Source organism: Dama dama, chromosome 21 (assembly GCF_033118175.1).
Source record: "Dama dama isolate Ldn47 chromosome 21, ASM3311817v1, whole genome shotgun sequence".
Taxonomy (NCBI): Eukaryota; Metazoa; Chordata; class Mammalia; order Artiodactyla; family Cervidae; genus Dama; species Dama dama.
The window spans coordinates 36731403-36756164 of record NC_083701.1 but is presented as its reverse complement, the minus strand read 5'-3'; the positions used below and the strand labels follow the sequence as shown (position 1 = coordinate 36756164).

The following is a 24762-nucleotide window of genomic DNA, read 5'->3' as shown; positions in this document are numbered from 1 at the left end:
GCTAGCTGAAGAAAGAAAATAATAAAGGTTAAAGTGGAGATAAAATAGAGAATAGAAAGCAATATAGAGAATCACTGAAACTAAAAGTTGGTTCTTTGCAAAGATCAGCTAAACTGACAAGCTGGACTGACAAAAAAAGCAAAGATGCATATAACAAAAATCAGAAATGAAAGTGGGGACATTGCCATGACCTTAAAGAAGTAAAAGAATTATTAGAGAGTACTATGGCATATAGTACAGTTGTATGCCAACAAATTGGATAACCTACATGAAATGGACAGATTTCTAGAAACACAGATTACCAAAGCAGACTTAAAAAGAAATAGAAAATTTCAACAGACCTATTAGAAGTAAACAGATTGAATCAGTTTTTTTTTTTAAAATCCCTCCCAAACAAAGAAAAGTCCAGAACCAGATGGCTTCACTAATGAATTCTACCAAACATTTAAAGAAGAATTAACACTAATCCTTCTCAGACTTTTCTAAAACATAGGAGAGAAGGGAATACTTCCTAATTCATTCTATAAAACCAGTATTACTGTGATATTAAAGCCAAAACAAAGGCACCGTGAGGAAAAAAAACTGCAAATCAGTATTCCTTATGAATATAGATGTAAAAAGTCCTCAACAAAATGCTAACAAACTAAATCCAACAATATATTTAAAGGATTGTATACCACAGCCAAGTGGAATTTACTCCAGGAATGCAAGAGTGGTTCAACGTAGGAAAATCAATCAATATAATCCACTACATTAATAGACAATGGAAACCCACACCACACACACATGATCACCTCCTGTGTGATTACAGAAAGCACTTGATAAAATTCAACACCTGTTCATAATAGAAACACTCAAAAACTAGGAATAGAGGGGCACTACTTCAGCATGATAAAGGGCATTTATGGAAAGCTCACAGGTAGAATCCAATTTAATGTTGAAAGACTAAAAAGTTCTCTTTATATTCAGGAACAAGGTAGGGATGCTTGTTCTTATCCCTGCTATTCAGCATTGTACTGGAAGTTATTGCCAGAGTAATTAGACAAGAAAAAGAAATAAAAGACATCCAAATCTGGAAGGAAGAAGTAAAACCATTTCTATTTGCAAATGACATGTGGCATGTATATAGAAAATCCCAAAGAATCTATGAATAAAAAAAAAAAAAAGCAGAGCTAATGAATTCAGAAAAGTTGCAGTACAAGATGATACAAAATACAGTTCTGTTTCTCTATACCAGCAGTATAGAATCCAAAAAGGAAATTCAGAAAACAGTTCCATTTATAACAGCATCCAGAAGCATACAGAAATTGAAATACCTGTACTCTGAAAACTATATAACAGTGTTGGAAGAAGTTAAAGAAGACTCAAGTAAATGGCAAGATACTTTTTGTTTATGGATTGGAAAACAGTATTGTTAAGATGGCAGCACTATGCAAAACAGTGTACATATTTAGTATAAGGCCCATCAAAATTCCAGTGACCTTTTTCACAGAACTTGAAAAACTGATCTTCAGCTGCTTATAGAATTGCAGTGGGCCCAAATAGCCAAAACAATCTTGAAAGAAGACAGAGTTGGACGGCTCATACATACTCCATTTCAAAACATACTGTAAGTCTACAATATCAAAATAGTGTGGTTCTGGCATAAGGAAGGAGGACCAATGGAATAGAATTGAGAGGCTAGAAATAAGCTATTATGTATATGACCCACTGATTTTTGACAGGATTGCCCCAAACCACACAGCGCAGGAAAGAATAATGTCATCAACAAGTAGGAATTCTAAGACAAGTGGATATCGATATGCAAAAGAATAAACATGGACCCCTATCTCACACCACATACAAAAATTAACTCAAAATGGATCAGTGACATAAGAACTATAATTCTTACAACTCAACAGTAAAAAGAAATCCAACTGAAATGGGTAAAGGCCTTGAATAGATAGTTCTCCAAAGAAAATGTACAAATGACCAACATGTATGTGAACAAAAATACTCAGCCTCATTAGTAATTAGGGAAATGCGAGTGAAAACCACCATGAGTATCCTTTCTTGCTCTCTAGGGTGGCTGGAATCAGAGAGACCAACAATAACAAGTGTTAGTGATGTTGTGGAGGAAGCAGAACACTTGTACTATACTGGTGGGAATGTAAAGTGTTTTATTTTCTGTAGAAAACAGTTTTGGATTTCTTTAGAGTGTTTAACATAATATTGACATGCAATTCCACTCCTAGATATATACCCCAGAGAATTGAAAACAGTTACTCAAATATATGCACACACACATTCATATTAACACTATTTATAATAACCAGATGATATAAGCAGCCCAAATGAATAGAAGAATGGGTAAACAAATTGTGGTACATACACACCATAGAATATTATTTATCTGTAAGAAAAGATGACATACTGATACATGGTATAATGTGATGCTCCTCAAAACCCCTTTGCTAAGTGAAAGAAGTCAAACAGTAGAGTCACATATTATCTGATTCCATTTACATGAAATATCTAGAATAAGTAATTCTATAGAGACAGAGTGCAGATTGGTGGTTGCCAGGTCCTGGGGGGTAAGGAAAAAAGAGGAATAACTGCCTAGTGGGTATGGAGTTTATTTTGGTGTGATAAAAACATTTTGAAACTAGGTAGAGGTGATGGTTGCACGACGTTGTGGCTGTACTAATGCCCCGATGTCTTCACTTTGAAATGGCTAATTTGATGTTATGTCACTTTCATTTCTATTAAAAAATTAAAATGCTTGCAAAGAAGCATGAGAATATAACCCATAACTAGAGTAAAAAAAAAAAAAAATCTCTAGAAAGAGACCCAGAAATGACAAAGATGATTGATTTGGCAGACAAAACTGTAAAAAGAGTTGCTATTAATAATGCTGTCAATGTTCAGGAAGATAGAGGAAAATAGGAAAATGATGAGAATATAAATAAAAGGTATGAGAGTAGACTTAAGTGGGAATTCTAGAAATGAAGAATGCAATATCTGAAGTAAAACATACTTGATGGAATTAATAGCAGACACTGTAGAAGAAAAGGTAAGTGAGCTGGAATATGTAGGGAATAGCAACTAACCAAAATGAAGCAAAGAGTGAAAATGCAGAAAAAAAAATGAACCAGAGCATCTGTGAGTTGTTGGATGACATCATAAGTCTAAGATAAATTAACTAGATGTTGAGGAGAAGGGAGGGGGAACAGGAAAATACTAGACCAAATAAAGACTTTTCCATTAAATATTACGGAAAAATCCAAACCAACTTTTTGGCCAATCCAGTATACACTTCATAGATGTGTAAAGCTCAGTGACTCTAATTTGAGAGAAACAATATTCAAATGACTGAAAATCAGTGATAGTAAAGGGAAATCTTCAAATCAGTCAGGGGGAAGAAAAGACATTATATATAGGGAAATAGAGATGAGGATGACAGAGTTTTTGTTGGAATGTACAAGCCAGAAAAGAGTGAAGCGACATTTTAAACATAACATAAAATACTTGTCAACCTTGGATTCTGTTCCCTCTGAGGATGTTTTTCAAGAAATGACTTGTCATACAAAAGAACTTACTACAAAACAGACTCACAGATATAGAAAACAAATTTATGGTTACCAAAAGGAAAACGTAGGGGAAGGATGAGTTAGGAGTTTGGAATTAACAGATACACGCTACTATGTTTAAAATAGATAAATAACAAGGCCCTACTGTATAACACAGGGAACTGTATTCTATATCTTGTAATAACCTATAATTGAAAAGAACCTGATGAATATATGTGTATATTTTTTATAAATCACTTTGTTGTACACCCGAAGCTAACAGAACATTGTAAACCAGCTATTCTTCAATAAAAATATATTCCAGAGGAAATGAAAAAGAAGTGACTCTTTTGTTTAAAATTAATTATTGTAAAATATTCAGTATACAACACAGAATTTAACATTTTAACTATTTTTAAGTCTTGTTAGAGAGTTGTTAGGTTTTATCTGACTCTCTTGTGACCCCATGGACTATAGCTCACCAGACTCCTCTGTCCATGGGATTTCCCAGGCAAGAATACTGGAGTGGGTTACCATTCCCTTCTCCAGGGGACTTTTCCCAACCTAGAAATTGAACCCACATCTCCTACATTGGCAGGTGGATTCTTTACCACTGAGCTACCAGGGAAGCCCATTTTTAAGTGTATAGTGACATTAAGTACATGAACAGTGTTATGCAACCATCACCGTTATCCATCTGCAGAGATTTTGATATTCCCAAACTGAAACTCTATACCCATTAGAGCACTAATTCCCCATTCTTCAATCCATCAGCCCCTGTCAACCACCATTCTACTTCTGTCTATGAATTTGACTACTCTAGATATCTCATATAAGTGGAATTGTACAATGTTTGTCCTTTTGTGACTAGCTTATTTTACTTAGCATAATGTGATTCATGTCATACCATGTGTCACAATTTCATTTTTAAGGCTGAATAATACTCTGTTATATGTGTATACCACATTTTGTTCATTCATCTATCAATAGATATTTGGGATGTTTCCACCTTTTGACTATTTGAATAATACTGCAGTGAGCACGGGAGAGCAAGTGTATGTTCAGATGCCTGCTTTCTGTTATTCTGGGTATATATCCAGAAGCGAAATTGCTGGATCCTATGGTAGTTCTGTTTAATGACTGTTTTCCATAGTGGCTGCACCATTTCACATTCCCACTAATAATAAACAAGAGCTCCAAGTTCCCCACATCCTCACCAGTGCTTATTTCTCTCTTTCTTTCCTCCCTTCCTTTCTCCCTCCCTCCCTCTCCTCCTCGCTGATGGCCATCGTACTAGATATGAAGTGGCATCTTAGAGTTTTCATTTGCATCTTTGATATTAGTGATGTTTAATGTCTCTTTATTTGCTTGTTGGCTATTTTAATGTCATTGTTGGAGAAATGTCTATGCAAACACCTTACTCAACACTCCCCCACTACAAGAAAAATTTTAAAGAATGTCTTTCAAGCAGCAGGAAAATGAAAAAGATGAACAAAGAAGAAAGCAGAAATGGTCATTACTTGGGTAAATGTATAATCTTTTTTATTAATCTTTTTGAAAGGTGATTTTTTATTCAGAGCAATATATTAAGCTATTGTGAGGCTTATAGCATACAAAAAAGTACAGTGCATAGTAATAGCTTGAAGGTTGAGGGAGAAAAGGAAGGATATTATTAAAGATTTTAATGCCCTTCATTAGGTGGTACAATATAAAGGTAGATAAGATATATGTCATTAGCTGTAGCAGTTAGTAAAATAGCAAAAAAAAAAACAAAACAAAACCAAACTTATAGCTAATAAGCCAAAGCAGTAGATAGAATTGAATATACAAAATAATTAAGTCAACAGAAACCATGAAAAGATGAAGGGACCAAAGACCAGATGGGAAAAATATAATAATATGATAGGTTCAAACTTAATGATATTGTATAATCCCATTAAATGTAAATAGTGTTTGCTTCAGCAGCACATGTAAGATTGGAATGATGCAGAGATGTACAAAGATGACATAAATTTGTGTGGTGTTTCATATTTTTAAAAAAGTAAGTAGTGTTAAAAAACATCCTGATTTGAAGGCTGGTATTGAATTAAAAAGCAAGATCCCACCATATACTCGCCTGTAAGAAATAGTAACTGTAAACAACAAATAGATTAAAAGGATGGAAAAAGACATAACACACTAACTTAGTTGAAAGAAACTTGGAGTGGTTTTATTAGTATTACAGTAGGTTTCAGAGCAAGGAATATTTCCTACCCGGGTTAAAGAAGATCGTTTCCTAACAATAAAGGGATCAGTTAATTAAGAGGACTATCAGTGCTAAATATTTTGTTGTTGTTGCTGCTGTTTAGTTGCTAAGCTCTGTCTCACTCTTTTGCAACCCTCTGGACTGTAGCCCACCAGGCTCCTCTGTCCAGAGGATTTCCCAGGGAAGGGTACTGGAGTGGGTAGCCATTTCCTTCTCCAGAGAATCTTCCTGCCCCAGGGTTTGAACCCAGGTCTCCTGCACTGGCAGGCAGATTCTTTGTCACTGAGCCACTGGCACCTAGTAATAGAATTTCAAAACACACGAAGCAAAAACGAATAGAAATTCACAGAAACACTCACAATTATGGTCAGAGATTTCAGTGATCCCTCTCAATAAGTGATGTAACAAATTGACAGGAAAAAAAGTTTCAGAGATGTAGTTGACTTGAATAATACTGTCAACCAACTTGACCTGGCTGCATTTACAAAACACTTTAAACAAGAAGGGCAGGATACCCATTTGTTCACAAGTTCATACAGAACATTTACCAAGATAGACTGTATTTTGGGCCATAAAATAAATCTCAGTAATTCAGAAGGAATCAACTCCTAAAATGAACCTTCTCAGATAACAGTGCAATTGAATTAGAAATTATTAATAGAAGTATCCTTGGAAAATCTACAATATTTGAAAATTACATAGTATCTTATAAGTAATTCATGATTAAAAGAAGAAACAAAAAGGGAAATTATAAAGTATTTTAAATTGAGTAAGAACAGAAACACAATGTATTAGATGTTGCTAAAACAGTCCTTAGTGGGAAATCTATAGCTTTAAATATTTATATTAAGAAAGATCTCAAATAAATGACCTTAGTTTCCACCTTAATGATGTAGAAAAAGAATAAAGTAATTCTAGAGGAAGCAGAAGAAGAGAGAATCTGAATAGCTATGTATGTATTAAAGATACTAAAGTTGTAGTTAAAAAAAGAAACTTCCCACAAAGAAAACTGTAGGTCCAGTTCACCTATTGGACCAATTGGTGAGTTTACTAAATACTGTAGGAAGAGATAATATTAGTCCTACACCAACTTTTCAAAAATACTTGAAGTGGAAGGAATGGTTTCTAAAGACACCAGTGTCAGCATTAGTGGGATGCAGAACCAGGCAGTAGGTTCTGGAATAGGAATAAAAGGAAGTCCTAATAAACAGATGTGACTTGATTTTCTATGTAGGAAATCTGATGGACTCCTGCTAGACCTAATGAATAAGTATAGCAAAATTGAAGGATACAAGATAAATATGCAAAAATTGATTGTGTTTCCGTACACTAGCGAGGCTTCCCGGGTGGCACAGTGGTAAGGGATCCACCTGCCAGTTCAGGAGACACAAGAGACGCAAGTTTGATCCCTGGGTTGGGAAGATCCCTTGGAGTAGGAAATGGCAACTCACTCCAGCATTCTTACTTGAAAAGTTACATTGACTGGGTAGCCTGATGGGCTGTAGTCCATGAGTTTGCAAAAGAGTCTGACATGAGTGAGCATGCACAGCAAGGAACAATCTGAAAAAAATACCATTTAAAAATACTATCAAAAATATGAAGTATTTATGGATAAATCTAACAAAAGTGTGTTAAAGAATACTGAAAGCTATAAAATACTGCTGAAATGAAAGGATACCTAAATAACTGAGGTCCATTTGATCCTCATTATTCATGGATCCTGTATTTGTGAGTTGGTTTATTTGCTAAAATTTATATGTAACCCCTAAATAATCCTTGCAGCGCTTCTGTGATCATTTACTGACAAGTGCGGAGTGGTGAAAAATTGAGTTGCCCTGTGTGCACAATCTGAACTGGGGTTGAAGAAGATGGCAGTCTGCTCTTGTTTCAGTTCTCCTACCATAAGCAAGTGTCCTTTTCTTGGCTTATTTAGTGCCACATTTTATTTTTGTGTTTTTTTTTTTAATTTCTTTTATTTTTGTGTTTTTTGGTTGGTGATTTAGCTATTTAAAATGGCTCCCAAGCATAGTGCTAAAGTGCTTTGTAGTGTCTTTAAGAACAGGAAGGCTGTGATATGTCTTATGGAGAAGATATATGTGTTTAGCTAAACTTCATTCAGGAGTTATTGTTGGCTCTGAGTTCAATATTAGTGAGTTCAACAGTATATATTAAGTAAGGGATCTTTAGCTAGATAAAACACACATAAAACAAGGTTATTTATTAATTGACTAAAAAAATGTTATGTCCAGAGGTTTACAGGAACCTAACCTTTTATTCAAGCTGGTTTTAGAAAAGGCCGAGGAACCAGAGATCAAATTGCCAGTATCCACTGGATCATCGAAAAAGCAAGAGAGTTCCAGAAAAATATCTATTTCTGCTTTATTGACTATGCGAAAGCCTTCGACTGTGTGGATCACAATAAACTGTGGAGAATTCTTCAAGAGATGGGAATACCAGACCACCTGACCTGCTTCTTGAAAAACCTGTATGCAGTTCAGGAAGCAACAGTTAGAACTGGACATGGAACACAGACTGGTTCCAAATAGGAAAAGAAGTACATCAAGGCTGTATATTGTCACTCTGCTTATTTAACTTATATGCAGAGTACATCATGAGAAATGCTGGGCTGGAAGAAGCACAAGCTGGAATCAAGATTGCCAGGAGAAATGTAAATAAACTCAGATATGCAGATGACACCACCCTTTTGGCAGGGAGTGAAGAGGAACTAAAAAGCCTCTTGATGAAAGTGAAAGAGGAGAGTGAAAAAGTTGGCTTAAAGCTTAACATTCAGAAAACTAAGATCATGGCATCTGGTCCCATCACTTCATGGGAAATAGATGGGGAAACAGTGGAAACAGTGTCAGACTTCATTTTTTGGGGCTCCAAAATCACTGTGGATGGTGACTGCAGCCATGAAATTAAAAGATGCTTACTCCTTGGAAGGAAAGTTATGACCAACCTAGATAGCATATTAAAAAGCAGAGACATTACTTTGCCAACAAAGGTCTGTCTGGTCAAGGCTATGGTTTTTCCAGTGGTCATGTATGGATGTGAGAGTTGGACTGTGAAGAAAGCTGAGTGCCGAAAAATTGATGCTTTTGAACTGTGGTGTTGGAGAAGACTCTTGAGAGTCCCTTGGACTGCAAGAAGATCCAACCAGTCCATCCTAAAGGAGATCAGTCCTGGATGTTCATTGGAAGGGCTGATGCTGAAGCTGAAACTCCAATACTTTGGCCACCTCATGCGAAGAGTTGACTCACTGGGAAAGACCCTGATGCTGGGAGGGATTGGGGGCAGGAGGAGAAGGGGGGCGACAGAGGATGAGATGGCTGGATGGCATCACCGACTCGATGGGCATGGGTTTGAGTAAACTCCGGGAGTTGGTGATGGACAGGGAGGCCTGGCGTGCTGCAATTCATGGGGTCGCAAAGAGTCCGATATGACTGAGCGACTGAACTGAACCTTTTATTTCCCCAGAAGCAATGACTCAGTATTTAATAATTCACTGTTTTGCAGGAATGTTAAAAAACATAGCTATCACTGAGATGTCATCATCTCAATAATGAAAATTGACTATATGTCATGTACATGGATTGGAAGCCTCAGCTTTGTTAAAATGTTGATTTTCACCAAATTAATCTATAGATCCAGGGGAATTGTCTATGTTGACAATGTTTTAGTGTCATTCCTGGTGTTTTCTGCTCTATAGAAGTTTTACATTTAGTGTTGTTAAATCTATCAGTTTATCCCATCATAATTTTTAGGTTTCTTTCTAGAAGTTTTCTATGTTGCAGGATTTTGACATACATTTAGCCAAGTTTTCTTGTGTTTTGTCATATTTTTATATTCTTCACTTGAATACTTTTGGAATTAATTTTTCTGTCTATTTGAGATAGGGACAGAAGAGCCTGGCGGGCTATAGTCCATGGCATCAAAAGAGTTGGATGACATAGTGACTAAAATACCACCACAGCCATATGAGATAGGAACTCTAATTTATCCTAATTGACAGGCAATTCTAGTACAGCAATTTGGCCCTTGGGTGGTGATTTTGCTTGGACAGCCTTAGGTTACTGTCTGATGTGAAGTTATAAGCTATGTTTTAGTTGCAGCTCTGGACAGACAGTTAATGTTTCTCTTAGAGGGCAGGACCCTGTGAAAGGTAAATTCCTTGTTCTTTTTTGACTCTTATTTTCTTTCTTTTTATTTTACTTGGGAATTAGGATGAGCCCCTTCCAGTAGCAGAGAATAGGGAAAGGGGAGCCAGCAGAGAGACATAGACTGTGTTCAAGTTATTTTCTGTACCTGTGATGGACACGGATTCTTCTATGGAAAGACTTGCCTTGGCAGGTGAGGTTAGCCTGTGGTTTCCTAGCATCACTTCAGCTGTAATTTAACTACCTTAAAAATGTTGCTACTCTTGAGTTCTGGCTTAGGCAACTTTTGGTATTTTGGTGGATTCTGGTCACATTTTTTCTGCTGCATCCTACTCTGCATTCTACATTCTGCCAGTGATCTGCTTGCATTTTCCAGAATGTGGTGTGTTTACTGTGGTTTCTTCTGCATGTGTGCTCTGGGAAAGCTCGGCCTCTTTCTCTTTCCCTCCCTCACTAATTTGGTGAATGCCTACTTTCCTTAACTAATGTAATGTAATCTAATCACCACCCCTTGAAACCTGCGTTTCAACACCCCTTCACCTAAGGAGTCCCTTTTAAAGTCTTATCTTAGCACCTACCATGTTGTAGTCTATGTATTGGTGTCTTCTCTCTATGTGTGTTTTCTCCCAGACTCTGAACTCCTTTGGAACAAGTATTCTTTGCCTGTTGATTGAAAACTGTAAACTGTGTTATTTTGGCATATTTTGAAGATCAAGTCCCAGAGAGTTTAGGACATTTTAGCATAGAAACAATCTGTCTCAAAAAGTAGGGTAGGCCTCTGTTTTGCTGAGTGTGCAGATCCTGCTGTTATAGCTATTTTACCAATGTAACTTGTCAAAGTTAGGGAGTGTTACATGAAGACAGACTTTATATCCAAGGTAAACTCTTCCCTAACAGAAATATGAGAAATCTCAAATGTAATGTATATCACACTTGGGGATTTTTCAATGGAAGCAAGCTTAATACATTACAGTAAGTCAGTGGAAAAATAATAGCAAATACATGCTTTTCATAGAATAATAAAGAAGTGTAATAGTATGAATATAATCAACTTATCCTAACAAACATTTTAACTCGGAATCTATTTTAGCTTAGGAAGCCATGAAAAAAGTTTATGAAATCAAATCACTGTATTCATTTTCAGTGATAGGGTGCTAAAGGTTATTTATATGCAGAGTAATACCAGATTCTTATTGTTAATAGTATCTTACATCATTTGATTCAACCAATATACTATAATCCAGTAATATAAAAACAATTATTTCTATTTCACTGTCCAGGAAAGTGAGATTTAAGTACTTTCTTAAGGTTATGTGTAGAAGTCAGTCAGTGGCAGATACCCAAAACAGGCTCTTAGGCTCTTAAGTATATGGCATTGGTTCTCTCAGAAGCAAAGTTTTAAAACTGTGAAATTCATTGTCATTAATTTTATTTACTTCTAAGTAGGTATCTACTATTCCAGCCACCAAGTTGAATTGAAGCTTTTTTCAGTCTCTTGAAAATGTATGCTTATGCAACACTTTTTGTACTATTGACTTTTCTAAAAAATAATATATAAAGTTTATGGATCTCAATTTTTATAGACCAATTTGTTTTATAATTTTGTAGATATTTTATCAAAATTTTGGTTTAATTATTTATTATTACTTTGTCATTGAACTCTGTTAGTATTGTTAGTATTGGTAATAAGATTTCTAATTGAATGCAGGAACAACTATGGAAAATAAAGTTTTAATCATTTTGTAAAATAAAATCTGAACTAGGACTAGTTATTTTTAAATTTACTAACTAAGCGTTTGGGCTTTGGAAGTTTTATTGAGGTGGGATCTTACATGTATTTTGCACATCTTTCACACCAAAACTTAAACATAAAATCCATTATTGGATTCCATTAATGGATTATGTGAATCCATAATTGGATTCATGTAATTTTTATGAAGCAGAAAGTTAGAATGAATGGAATATAAGTTTTAGTGCCATGTTATTATCATTTTCCTTTAAGGAATTCAGATAAGATTTTCTTACCAAACAGAGCTAAGTTTATAGAGCTATAAACATATTTTACTCACATTTAAACATGCTTAAATCTGGTGCTGTTACTTTTTATACTGTAAAATCATAACATTATTCTTGCTATGATCTTAATATTTTTTGTATCATAACATATGAATATGCAGCATTTTGCTGAGTTACGAAAATTCATGGTAGCAGTATAAATGCCGTTTTAGTATTATGCTAAATAACTCATTTTTACTAGACTTAAATATTTTCTCATTTTCATTCTTCTTTTGCTTTTTGATGTTCAGGTAGCTGTGTGATCTGTATTTAACACTATGGTGTGCAAGGACCAAAATTTGACTATAGTCCCAGATCACTTTGTATTTTATATAAGATAACTGACTTCCTGGCACAGAAATGTTTATAAAATGTTTATTTGAATCATATGCAATAGAATAAGTAAAATGCAGATTTCCTTAACCTTTTCTGACTAATAGTCTTTGCCTTTTTTGTGGTGTTCCTTATTTGTTTATTTTTGCTTTGCACGCCGCTTAGATTGGTTTAATTGTAGAATTAACTGTCAACTGTATTGGTCCTACAGTTGGTTGCTTATATTCTATTCTTTTTTTTTTTAACGTATGCCTTACTAGGTATTTGTGCAGTATTGTTACAAAATAATTTCTTAGTAATGATTGTGATCAAGTTATTATACCAAATGATTAGTCCTATAAAGGATATTAAAAAGTAAAAGTATTAAAAAAGATACTATGTTCTACATCAAACCTTGTAATAGAAAGTTTATGGATGAAGTTCCTAAAACCAGCTATTTCCATTTATTTAATGTATTCTTTATATATTGTGACTTTGATTTAATTGAGCAGGAAGTAATCCATTTGCATGTCTTATGCTTAGCTTTTGTGTTTTTTTTAGTGTTTGGCCATACCCTATGACGTGGGGGAGCCTATTTCCCCAACTAGGGATTGAACCCCCGCCCCCTGCTTTGGAAGGCAGAGTTGCAGCCACTGGACTGCTGGGGCGTCCCTGTGCTTAAGTTTTAAAATGGGAGGTGAAGGAAAAACTAAAAAAGCAGTTAAATATGTATGTCTGTAAATGAGATGAAGGAAAAATATAGGATAAGATACTATAAAAATATTCTGAAGCTGTAATAATAATTGTAGAATTTAAAGTACTGTGTATTTAAAAATTGTAACCTTATAACAACTTGAGTGTTAGTTAAGTAGAATGTATTTATGATTCTTATTTTTTAGATAAAGGATAATAGGCTTAGTAAATTTAAGTAAAAATAATTAAGACCTTTTAGATTAGGGGAGGGTTTCTTAAGGTAGTAAAGTCACAGACCACAAAAGAAAAGATTGATAAATACTATACATAAAATAGTCAGTAGAAAAAAGGACAGAACTAGTTCCCAGAAGGGGAAACCCAGATGATCAAAAACAGTTTTGTCAGACATCAGATTGTCAGAGATGAAAATATCTGACCATACTACACATTTTCAAGGTTGGAGGGAAATAGTAATTATCATGCTGCTGAGGGAAGGTCATTTGGTACAGTCCTTCTTAGTGATGTTTGGTAGTGTCACTTTAACTTGTAAGAGTGAGAAATTGAAGACAGTCTGTTAATAAAAGTCTTCTGTCAGTAGGGAGGGTTAAAACACGGCTGAGGTATTATGATGAAAATTATACATCAGGTAAAAAGTAATACACTGGAGCTATGAGTTAAATCTCAAAAACATAATGAAGAGTGAAGAACATTGTGAAAATGGTACATCTGTTATATTACTATTTATGTGAACTACAAAACCACATATGTCAGGATTATGTATTTCTTCGTGGATATATATGCATGCATATAAATGTATTTTAGAATATCCGAGAGGGATATAGTTTAAATTCACATAGTGGTAGTTTCTGGAAAAGATAAAGGGAACTTAACTGGAATGTAATTCTGTTTTTCCTTTTTTTAAAAAATAAGAATAAAAGCGAACAAAATACTAATTTTAATTTTGGGTGATAACTGGTCATTTATTAAATTATTTTAATTTTTTTCCTCAAAATTTCATTAAAAAAATTACAAAAAAATAATAATTGGGAAAGCTAGTAATTAAACTTAGGACTTGATTTCCACATCTGGAGCTTTTTCAATTTAATATGCTACTTTAGAATGAGAAGGAAAAAAGAAAGATTAAATGATAAAACAGATAAAATTTAGTTTTATAGCAATAAGAATAAGAATTATGTGTTTATGCTAAAATTTCTTGAGAAGAAAGTTATAGGATAAATTAAAAGTTATTATATAATCTTATGCTGTTTTTCAATCTTTAAGCATGCTGTTATCATGTTTATGTATAGAGAGCAATTTAGGTACTCAGGAAAAAAGTTACCTTAATTTATTGTTTAAAATGTGATACATATTTCTGTTGCATGTAATGGAAATTTAGATGATTTAGATGATTTGAATGATGATCAGATGGTTTGATGATTTGAAATTTAGATGATTTGAAACTTTTATCTAAAATTCATGAAAATAATTTAATCCGAATATACTATCTGATTTCAGTCTGAAAAAGTCAAAACTAGTTTTTCTTCCATTTTGTAAAGTCATTCTTCACAAAAACTTTACAGCCTTTTTATTTACAGCTTCTCTCCAAGATAAAATGGCAAACCCCAAAGAGAAAACTCCAATGTGTCTGGTAAATGAGTTAGCCCGTTTCAATAGAGTCCAACCCCAGTATAAACTTCTGAAAGAAAGAGGGCCTGCTCATTCGAAGGTAAGGTTCCGAAGAGAGGTGGTGAGCCATGCTTATCAAAATCTGTGAGATTTATCATCTCAGGTTTTAACTGTGCTTTATTTTGGGGGGAGGGGGTAGTGGATGGCCTAACGGCTCTCTTAGTTCTCTTTTAAAAGTATTTTCAAGTCTGTAACTGTATAGCTCATTATGGTTTGCAGAGTTCATTCTGATATAGTACTTCACAAAAATTTTAATGAAACCACATGAGATACGAATTTTTGATTTCCACTTTGTAAATTAAGAAACTCAGGCACAGAAAAGCTAAGTAACTTGCTTTATAGTTCATGAGTGCCAGCACCAGCACTTGTACATGTATTCTGTGGCTTCCAAGTACGGTGCTTTTCCCATGACATAGTAACTGGTAACCTAAAAATGGATGCAGAGTAAAATATAGCAACAGTTACTTAGTGAGATGCCTTTTCCAATAGGATATTTAATTCCGAGATTCATCATTTATAAAAGTTGTATATAGCAGTTTTGTTGTTAGCTGTGTATTCATTTATAATATTGTTCTTTTAAATGTAAAATTGATTTATATTTTTATATAGCCTCATACATGTTTATTTGTGTATACATTGCAAAGAAATTATGACTAAAGCATTTATGCTTGAGCTCTGTCATTCTGTTTAAAAATCTCACTTGTGCACACATATCCTTGGTACATTTTTAATCTTGGATATTGGAGATTATGATAATGATTATACATTTTTTCTATGCAATGTGGAAGCAATTGATTCTCTAAAAGTTGGTTAATCTTCATACAGTACGGGTTATTGGATTATTTAATTGTCTTCTAGCATCTCCTTCAAAGTAAGGGAAATGAGATGAAACTGAAATCTGTCCATTTTGTTCCATACTGGAGACTTCTATGAAGGATTTCTGGGCAGCACTTTAATTTGTTGAGAATATATTTTGTTCAGAGAAAAAGGTAGTGGCCTTTCTCTTCCACACCTGTTAATTTATATCTCTTACACACTCATTCTTTCTACCCTTAATCTTGTTGAAGTGTTTGAATTTCTTATAGTATCTCATGTTTTTTCACATCTGTCAGATTTGAACACACATCTCACATCTTTCAAACCTTTGTGAAACTTCTCTGCTGCCTCCACTGGGTCTCTAGCAGGTCATGACTTTCTTAGTTGTAGTTGTTACTGTGCTGTGCTATTGTGATGTATGAGACCGTTTCCTTAGAGTAATAAATACTTTATCCTACTACAATTCATAATTCCTTTAGTATGTCTCTTGTTTGTTTATTCTCATTGCCAATTCCAGGAATTCTTTCTTGAGATAGACCCCCAAGTTTGAATTTCATGTTAATAGACTAACTGCCCAAGTGACATCACACCAGTCATTTGCTGACCTCTGAGTGATTCCATCACATTTCTCATGGCTCACTTTCACTCTCTACAATATTCATCCTTAATTTTTGGTGACAGTGTCTAAATGATGATTATTTCAGCATGCTGACATTTTAGTTTCTTACGTTTCTCCAATTATCTTGTCTTCCATTCTCCTTCAGCCACTCATTCCTGTGATCAGAGTCTTGATTTTACCATTACCAGTAATTGCAAGACCTTCCAGAATTAGAATCACAAGCATTCATTTGTCTCTGACACCTAGTTCATTCCATCTAATAGTCTGCCTTCAGTAGTCCTTCCACACCACAATTCCATTGATTCTACCACCTTTTTACTATTTCTCACTTACCTCAGTCTTCACGTTTCCTTTTTCAGCTTTAATTCCATACACTTTGTATGTATACACTCTTAACTCTCTCCCGCTCTTAATTAGAACATGCTTAGCAAAATCCCAGCCCAAATCCCAACTCTGCCGTCCCTTCTGAGGTATGGATGAACGACTTGTAGAAGACGACGAGTGGTTGTTTCTATTTCGTTACTAAGTCCCAACCCCTCTTTGCCTAGTCAAGGTCATTCCTCCAGCTTTCTCTCCCCTCTCCCTCCTTAACTTTCTTCTGTATCATCAAATTCTGCTTCTAATGGACTGGGTTAGTTGTGGCCCAGATTCTTCTTTCTAGACAGTCTGGATTCCCTTGGGTTTTAAGGAAATCTGGAGATTCCTTTGCCAACCTCCACCTACTGCTCTGGGTCTTTTGTCATAGACCACACCATTTAGCCTGTTGCTCATCTTAAAAAGAGTGAGAACTAGAATAAGTAGCATATTCTTGAATGAAAGGTAGTACTTACGTGTCTTAAGTCATAATTTTAATGTTAATATTAGTTGGCTAAGTCCGAATCTTTTTTGTGGAAAGTAAAGTCATTTGCATTTATGCATGTCTGCCAGTGGTTTTTAAGTGAGACATAAAATATATTTGAATGAAATAAATGATTATCTCTGGCATGAAAAATTTAAGCCTAGCCCCAACTCATTAATTTTCTTGGGACATTAGCCAGTTATATGGCAACTTCCACAGGTATGTAGAGATGTGTTTATGTACACACACACATACTTAACAGTAGTGGTTCCCAACCTTGGTTATTCATTGGAGCTTTAAAAAATACTTAAAAAATGCCTGAGTCTTACTCCCAGAAATTCTGATTTAATTGGTCTTGGATGAGGCCCAGATACCAGGACTTTTTAAAAACTCTCAGATGACCCTTTTGTGCATCCAGAGTTGAGAAACACAGGACAGAGATTAATGTCTTCAAGGTGATGTAGAACTGTCTTCACATACATACTTCTTGATGGGAAGTAGTGATCTGTATTTACATGCTTTCTTCTTTCCTCATTGAGTCTTACAGAATGTGAACAACTTGCAGAACTTTTAATGTGTGACTAGTAAATAAAAACTTTTAATGTTTGCCTTGTCCCCTTTTATTTTTATAAAGTAATTTGTTATTCCTTATATTTATGTGAGTTATTATGACATTGCTGTATTGTATCTCTTGGGTACCTAAATCCAGTTCTTTATTTTCCTATGACTTGTTTAGATTTTCTCAAATCTCAAAAGAAGGCTGTTATAATGCAGACAGCCATGAATAACATAAAGTGGTATTTTCTTTCTTTTTTTTTTTTACTTTATTTCCCTATTTTGATGAGTTGTGGATATGCATGGCTAAGTGTTAAGAAAGCTGCTGTCATAGTGACACTTGTAGAAAGTTTACTCTGGAATAAATATTGCCGAGGGAGGCAGTTCTACCCAGTGGCCTTGAAGTAAAGTAATTTTCTTCTTTTAATTCTTGCTCGATTTACTAGGCTTGATCTTTGCCCTGCATTATCTGGCTTATGTGGCCTCAAACAACTAATTTAGAATCTCAGCTGTAATTTGAGAACTATTACACCTGTTCTAGTATAGTATAGTAGGATGATAGTTTGTAAATTCTTAGCAAGTATGTTGATAATGGAGGTACCTGGATAATTGTGTCATTGTTTGTTATTAATAGTTGTATACAGGATTTAAAAATCCTTGGTAAAATATCTGTTGAGTGTAATTGACAGATACTGTTCCTTATTGCAGCTTTCTGCTCTGCTGTTTTGGCCTGTTTGTATATTCTGGATTCAAATCCTTTATTAGAAATATGCTTGGCAATTATTTCCCCCTCTTCATGGCTTATCGTTTTCTTTCTTTCTTTTTTTACAGTGTCTTTTGAAGAGAAGTGATTGTTAATTTTGATGAACTCCGGTTTATCTATTTGTTCTCTTATAGATTTTGTTTTTGGTATCATATCTAAAAAATCTTTGCCCTATTAGAGGTCACAAGATTTTCTTCTGTGCTCTCTTCTAGATATTATATAGTTTAAGTTTTTACATTTGGGTCTTATAATTAGATCTAATTGCCACCTTGAGTTAATTTTTATAGATGATATGACATCTGTAACAAGATTTATTTTTTATTTCTACTTTTTGGTTACAGATGTTCAGTTGTTCAAGAGATTTTCCTTTCCCCACTTCATTGCCTTTGTACCTTCAAAAATCAGCTGTCTATATATATCTTTATTTCTGGTCTCTGTTCTGTTCTGTTGGTCTCTTTTTCTGTCTTTAGGCAAATACTATGCTGTTTTGATTGTTGTTTTACTCACTAAGTCGTGTCTGACTCTTTGTGACCCTAGGGACTGTACCCTGCCAGGCTCCTCTGTCCATGGGATTTTGCAGGCAAGAGTACTAGAGTGGGTTGCCATTTCCTTCTACAGGGGACCTTCCCAACCCAGGGATCAAACCCATGTCCCCTTATTGGCAGGCGAATTCTTTACCACTGAGCCACCTAAGAGGCCCAAGTGTTTTGATTACTGTAGCTTTATAATCTGGTAGTACCCGCCCTCTACTTTTGTCCTTCATTTTCAGAGTTGTTTTGGCTATTCAATACCCTTTGCATTTTCATACGAATTTTAAAGTCCACTAGTCCATTCTATAAAGCACCTTGCTGGGATCTTGAATAGAACTGCAGTGAATAGATAGCTCAATTTGGGGAAGATTAACATGTTAGAAAAATTGAGTCTTCCAACCTATGAACAAAGTATCTCTTGTTTACTTAGACATTCTTTAATTTCTCTCAGTATTTTGTAGTTTTCAGTGGACAGGTATTTCTCATCTTTAGATTTATTTCTAAATATTTCATGTTTTTGAAGCTATTGTAAGTGGTATGGTTTTTAAAAATTTCAATTTATAATTTTTCTTATTAAGCATTGCTAATGTATAAAAACACAGTGATTTTTTTGTTTTGTATATTTTCTTTTATACATTTTAAATCATTGAAATATGTATAGCATTTCTGTGTAAGTATGCACACATGAGAGTGTGAAGAATAAAAGTACAAATAGAGAAATCTGAAGATTCCTACTTTTTCCATAGCAGGTTAACTTTAATTTATACTGTCAAACAGTGCTAAAAAGAACTGCCTCTCTAATATAGGGAATCCATACAGTGCCAAAGAATTTAGAAGAGAGTGAAATATATCATATTATTTTTATGACACATTGAAAATTCTCTTTATAAACATTTTTTATGTAATTAAGAATTATCTATTTGTTTTTGGGTATGCTAGGCCTTCGTTGCTGTTCAGGCTTTTCTCTAGTTGCCGTTAGTGGGGACTAGTTTCCAGTTGTGGCCGCAGGCTTCTCATTGCAGAGGCTGCTGCTTCTTGCGGAGCACTGGCTCTGGAGCCTGTGGGCTCAGCAGTTGTGATTCCCAGGCTCTAGAGCACAGGCTTAATATTGTGCAGGGGCTTAGTTGCTCCATGGCATGTGGAACCTTCCTGGACCAGAGATCAGACCCATGCCTCCTATATTGGCAGGTGGATTTTTTACCACTGAGCTACCAGGGAAGTCCTTTTATATAATTTTTAAAGGTTACTTTCCATTTATAGTTATTACAAAATGTTGGCTATATTCCCCATTTGTACAATACAGCGTTAAGTCTATTGTACACTCAGTAGTTTGTACCTTCCATTCCCCCATCCCTCCATTTCCCCTCTCTTACCCCTACCCCGTAACCACTAGTTTGTTCTCTCTGTGAATCTGCTTCAAAAATACACTTATTTATGTGTGTAGCATCTTGCTTGGTGTATAGTTTTGTTTTCCCTGGTAGTATCTTGTGGTTTCAGTATCAAAGTTATGCAAGCTTCATAACATAAGTCAAGAGGTGTTCCTTCTGATTCAGGTTTTGGGAAGAGTTTTTATAACTTGGCGTTATTTCTTCCTTAAACGTTTGGTAGAATTTATCATCCAAATCATCTGGGCCTGGAATTTTCTTTGTAGGAAAGTTTTAAACTACAGATTCAGTTCCTTTAATGTGCGTTAATATAAGGCTATTCATGTTGCCTGTTTCTTCTTGAATGAGCTTTCTTAACAGTGGCTTTTTTTTCCCCCTCCCCACCCCCCACCTTAACAGTGGCTTTTAAAAACTTATGCTGTTGAGTTTATTGGCATAAAGTTAAAAAATATTCCCTTGTTGTCTTTTTAATATTGTAAGAATCTGTAGTGATGTCATCTCTCTCGTTCCTAATGCTGGTAATTTGGGTCTTCTCTTTTTTTTCATGCTTAGTCTGCATAGAGGTTGACAAATTTTAATGATCTTTGCAAAGTACCAGCTTTTGGTTTTATGGGTTTTTCTCTCCTTTCTTCCTATTTTTTATTTTCTTTTGTTTGCTTTTAACTTTATTACTTTTTTTCCTTGTTTACCTCAGCTTTGATTAACTCTTTTTCTAGTTTCTTCAGATTAAAACTGAAGTTAACTTGAGACTTCACTTTTCTAGTTTAGATATTTAGTGCTGGAAATTTCCCTTGAGTATTTTTATTAGTGTCATCTTTTGAGATACAGTGTTTTCATTTTCATTCAGTTTAAAATACTTTCTGTTTTCCCCTTTGATTTCTTCTTTTCTCCATGGGTTATTTAGAAATGTGTTATTTATTTTCCAAATATTTGGAGATTTTCCAGAGATCTTTCTGTTATTAATTTCTAAGTTCCATTGTGGTCAGAGAACATACTTTACATCACTTGAGTCCGTAGAATTTGTTGTGAGTTATTTTATAGTCCAGCATATTGTCTGTCTTGGTAACTATTTTGTTAGAAGTTGAGAACAAATGTATATTTGCTCCTTTTGGGTAGAGTGTTTGAAAACATTGCAGTCAGTTTATATTGGTTGATAGTGTCGTTCAGGTCTGCTCTATCCCACCTGACTGTCTGCTTGGTCACTGTTACATCAATTACTGAGAGGAGGGTATTGAGTCTTTTACTTTAATTGTGGATTCTTTATTTCTCTTTGGAATTCTGTTCACTTTTGCTTCATGCATCTTGAAGCTGTGTTGTTAGTTGCCCGAGTGTTTTTTTTTTTAATTAATTTTTTATTGGAGTATAATTCTTTACAATGTTCTGTTAATTTCTGCTGTACGGCAAAGTGAATCAGCTATGCATGTGTCCCCCCTTTTTTTAGACTTCCCATCTAGGTCACCACGGAACATTGAGTAGAGTTCCCTGTGCTATGCAGTAGGTTCTCATTAGTTATCTGTGTTACACCTAGCAGTGTATATATGTCAGTCCCGATTTCCCAGTTCATTCTGTTCCTCCTCCCCCCCACCCCCTGTATCCATTAAGTTTGTTCTTTGCATCTTTGTCTCTATTTCTGCTTTGCAGATAAGTTCATTTGTACCATTTTTCTAGATTCCACATATTAGTGATATTATACAGTATTTGTTTTTCTCTCTCTGACTTATTTCATTCTGTATGACCATCTCTAGGTCTATCCATGTCTCTGCAAATGAGACTATTTCATTCCTTTTTATGGCTGAGTAATATTCCCTTGTATATATGAACCACATTGTCCAATCTTTAGTCCTCTTCTTGATTATTTGGCTCCTTTATCATTATGAAATGACCTTTGTTATCATTGGTAGTAGTCTTTGCTCTGGAATCTACTTTGCTTAATATTATAACCATTCTGACTTGTCATTTATTTATGTTATCATGATATATTTTTTCTATCCCATTGCTTTTAAACCATGTATCTTTATAGTTGAAGTGCCTTGCCTGTAGGAAGCATGTAGTTGGATTTTGTTTTCTTATCCAGTTTGACAGTCTCTACATTTCAAATGGGGGTATTTACACCATTTTAACTTTCATAACCGTTCTGGTTATTACCCCGATTTCACCAAAGAAGTAAGAAGACAAATGGAAAGAGTAAATAACTTCCTTACTGTGACACATAGTAAATGGTGGAGCTGTGACTTAAGCTCAAAAGCAGTGTGTCCCAGGACTCCTACTCAAAATTGCTACTGAATGTTTATTATAGTGGGACTTTTTTCCTCTCCAGGTTTTTTTTTTTTCTTTTAAGATATAATTGATGTATAATGTTGCATTGCTTTTAGGTGCAGCATAGTGGAATTCTTAAGAGGTCTCAGAAAGCAGAGAATTGACTTGGATACATTTGCATTTTATAGCATGTTCATGTTGATGATGGCATGGCTTTCTGGATCTTAATTTCCCAACCAGGGACTGCACCCAGGTCCTGGCAGTGAAAGCACCAGGTCCCAACCACTGGATCACCAGGGAATTCCAAAGAAGGACAGTTTGATGGGAAAGTCTTATGTTAAAGAAATGATGCTAGGGTGGTCTTGTAGTAATTTAGGAGAGAGAGACATTGACACTCTTAACTGAGAATACAGAGAAAGGCCAGATCTGAAAAATGTTTTTGAAATTGAATCAGTGGGATGCAGGGGAGAATGTAGAGAGCAAAGGAGCAGACAAGAAAGACCATTCAGAGGTGTTTGGCTTGTGAACTGGAAAAGTGGTGACATCTGGAAGGTTAGGAGGCAGGAAACCTGAGTTTATAGGGGCCCTAGACTAAGGTGGTGACAAAAGAAATGGCAGGGAACAGTTTTGAAGTGTTGTGAAATAAATCTTAAAAAGGCAAGGATAAACAAAGGAGCTATTGAGGTTTTGAACCTGAATTAATGGAAGAAAAATGCATGGCACATTCTGGAGGGTGAACTGATTTGGAAGAGATGGGAGAGATAATATACCCTTTGTGGCAGAGTTCTCTGTTACATACTATAATTTGAAAACCAAAAGACGTAGTCATTGAAAAATCATTTTAAAATTGGGCAAATGTATTAAAAATATGTTTTAGATAAAAATTTTACACTGAATCAAAATAAAAATTACTCACTTTTAAAAGATATGTATATATTTTGAATTTCAAATGATTGTAAATATTTTCAGCTGTATATTTGGAAAAATTGAAAATTATGAGAAAATTAAAAATCTGAGAAAAATTGAAAGAGCAGTATAATAATGAATCTTTCATATTTACTGATCATTAATTTATTCAGTACATTGCTACATTTATTTCTTTCCTTGCCCCTTCTGTATAGGTACATATACTCTTTCCTTGAACAGTTTGAAAATAAATTTCGATTGTCATGACATTTTTATCCTTAAATACTTGTGTATCTATCTTGTGAGACCAAAGACATTCTTCTTCATAACCATAATACTATCATCACTCAAGAAATTGAAAATTGACTGAAGACATTATTTATTATACAGTCTATAGTCAAATTTCCCTGGTTTCCCCTGGTTGTTCTCTAAATGCGCTTTGTACTTTTTTTCTTTCTAGTACAAGTCTGATCAATAGCTTATTGATAGCTTATTATGACCTTCCATGTCTCTTTAGCATTCTTTCATCTAGGACAGCCCCTTTGCATTCTTCTCTTTCTTCTTTCTTAAGATGGACATTTTGAAGAGTTTCGGTCAGTTTCTTAGAGAATACACCATAATCCAGATCTGTCTGATTGTTTTCCTATGATTAGATACACAGTAAACATTTTTGGCCAAGAATGCCTCGTATTTGTCATTGGATTGTGTCAGGAGGCATGTGATGTCCATTTGTATGATTGTTGATGATGCTAATTCTAAACACTTGGTTTTTAAAGGTATTTTCTACCTGATCTCTTTCCTGTAAATTCACATTTATTTCTAAATAATTAATAAGCATTTTGAGGTTCTTACCTTGTATTCCAACAGAGCAGTGAGCTCTCTAGGGAGGAAAGCAGCAGATTGTGTGTGTATACTCTAACTTGATCCTAAATGTTAGAGGTGTTTGAGTCCATGTGGAAATATGGTGTAGATGGAATGTCAGGATGTGCAAGGGGAGGGGTGTGTGTGAAGTGAAGATGGACAGGTCACTCCTCTGTGTCGTGAAGCACGGGCGGCAGTTGAAAGTTTTCAAGCTGGTGGTGTTCTGGGTGATGCAGTTGTATTTGAATTTTGGAAAGATAGTATTAGCAGCAATCAGATGGGAGATTATTACATCCAAGCTAAGATGATGAAAGACTGTAGCCAGTGCAGCAGAGTTCCTGGCAGAGAGAGGAAGAAGATTTGAGAAATATCTATGAGGTTAAAACTGATTGGATTTGGTGACCGGCTAAAGGTTGATTGTGGAGAATTGAGAGTTTCTTGGTGACAGGATATTTAATAGGATTTCCCAACTCATTGACTAAATTGTGTTAAGTATAAAGTTTAAGTGATTAGTTTTTGTGTGCCGTTATAGAGACA

At 34.9% G+C, this 24762-nt stretch overlaps 1 protein-coding gene across 15 annotated transcripts in view; it reads left to right on the top strand.

The window, feature by feature from the left end:
• STAU2 (staufen double-stranded RNA binding protein 2) overlaps positions 1–24762 on the top strand; it is a 296212-nt gene that overhangs the window by 14931 nt on the left and 256519 nt on the right. For 5 of the 15 annotated variants that reach the window (XM_061123488.1, XM_061123486.1, XM_061123490.1 and 2 more), the window contains one exon: positions 14606–14736. The exons of 3 other annotated variants lie outside the window; for them this stretch is intronic. In XM_061123488.1, the coding sequence (XP_060979471.1) occupies positions 14623–14736 (114 nt within the window). In that variant the 5' untranslated portion in view covers positions 14606–14622. Of the gene's footprint in view, positions 1–4443; positions 5073–7682; positions 7699–10016; positions 10144–14590; positions 14737–17862; positions 17934–24762 lie in introns of those variants that run through there. 7 more of the 15 variants (XM_061123491.1, XM_061123492.1, XM_061123484.1 and 4 more) reach the window with 5 other exon arrangements.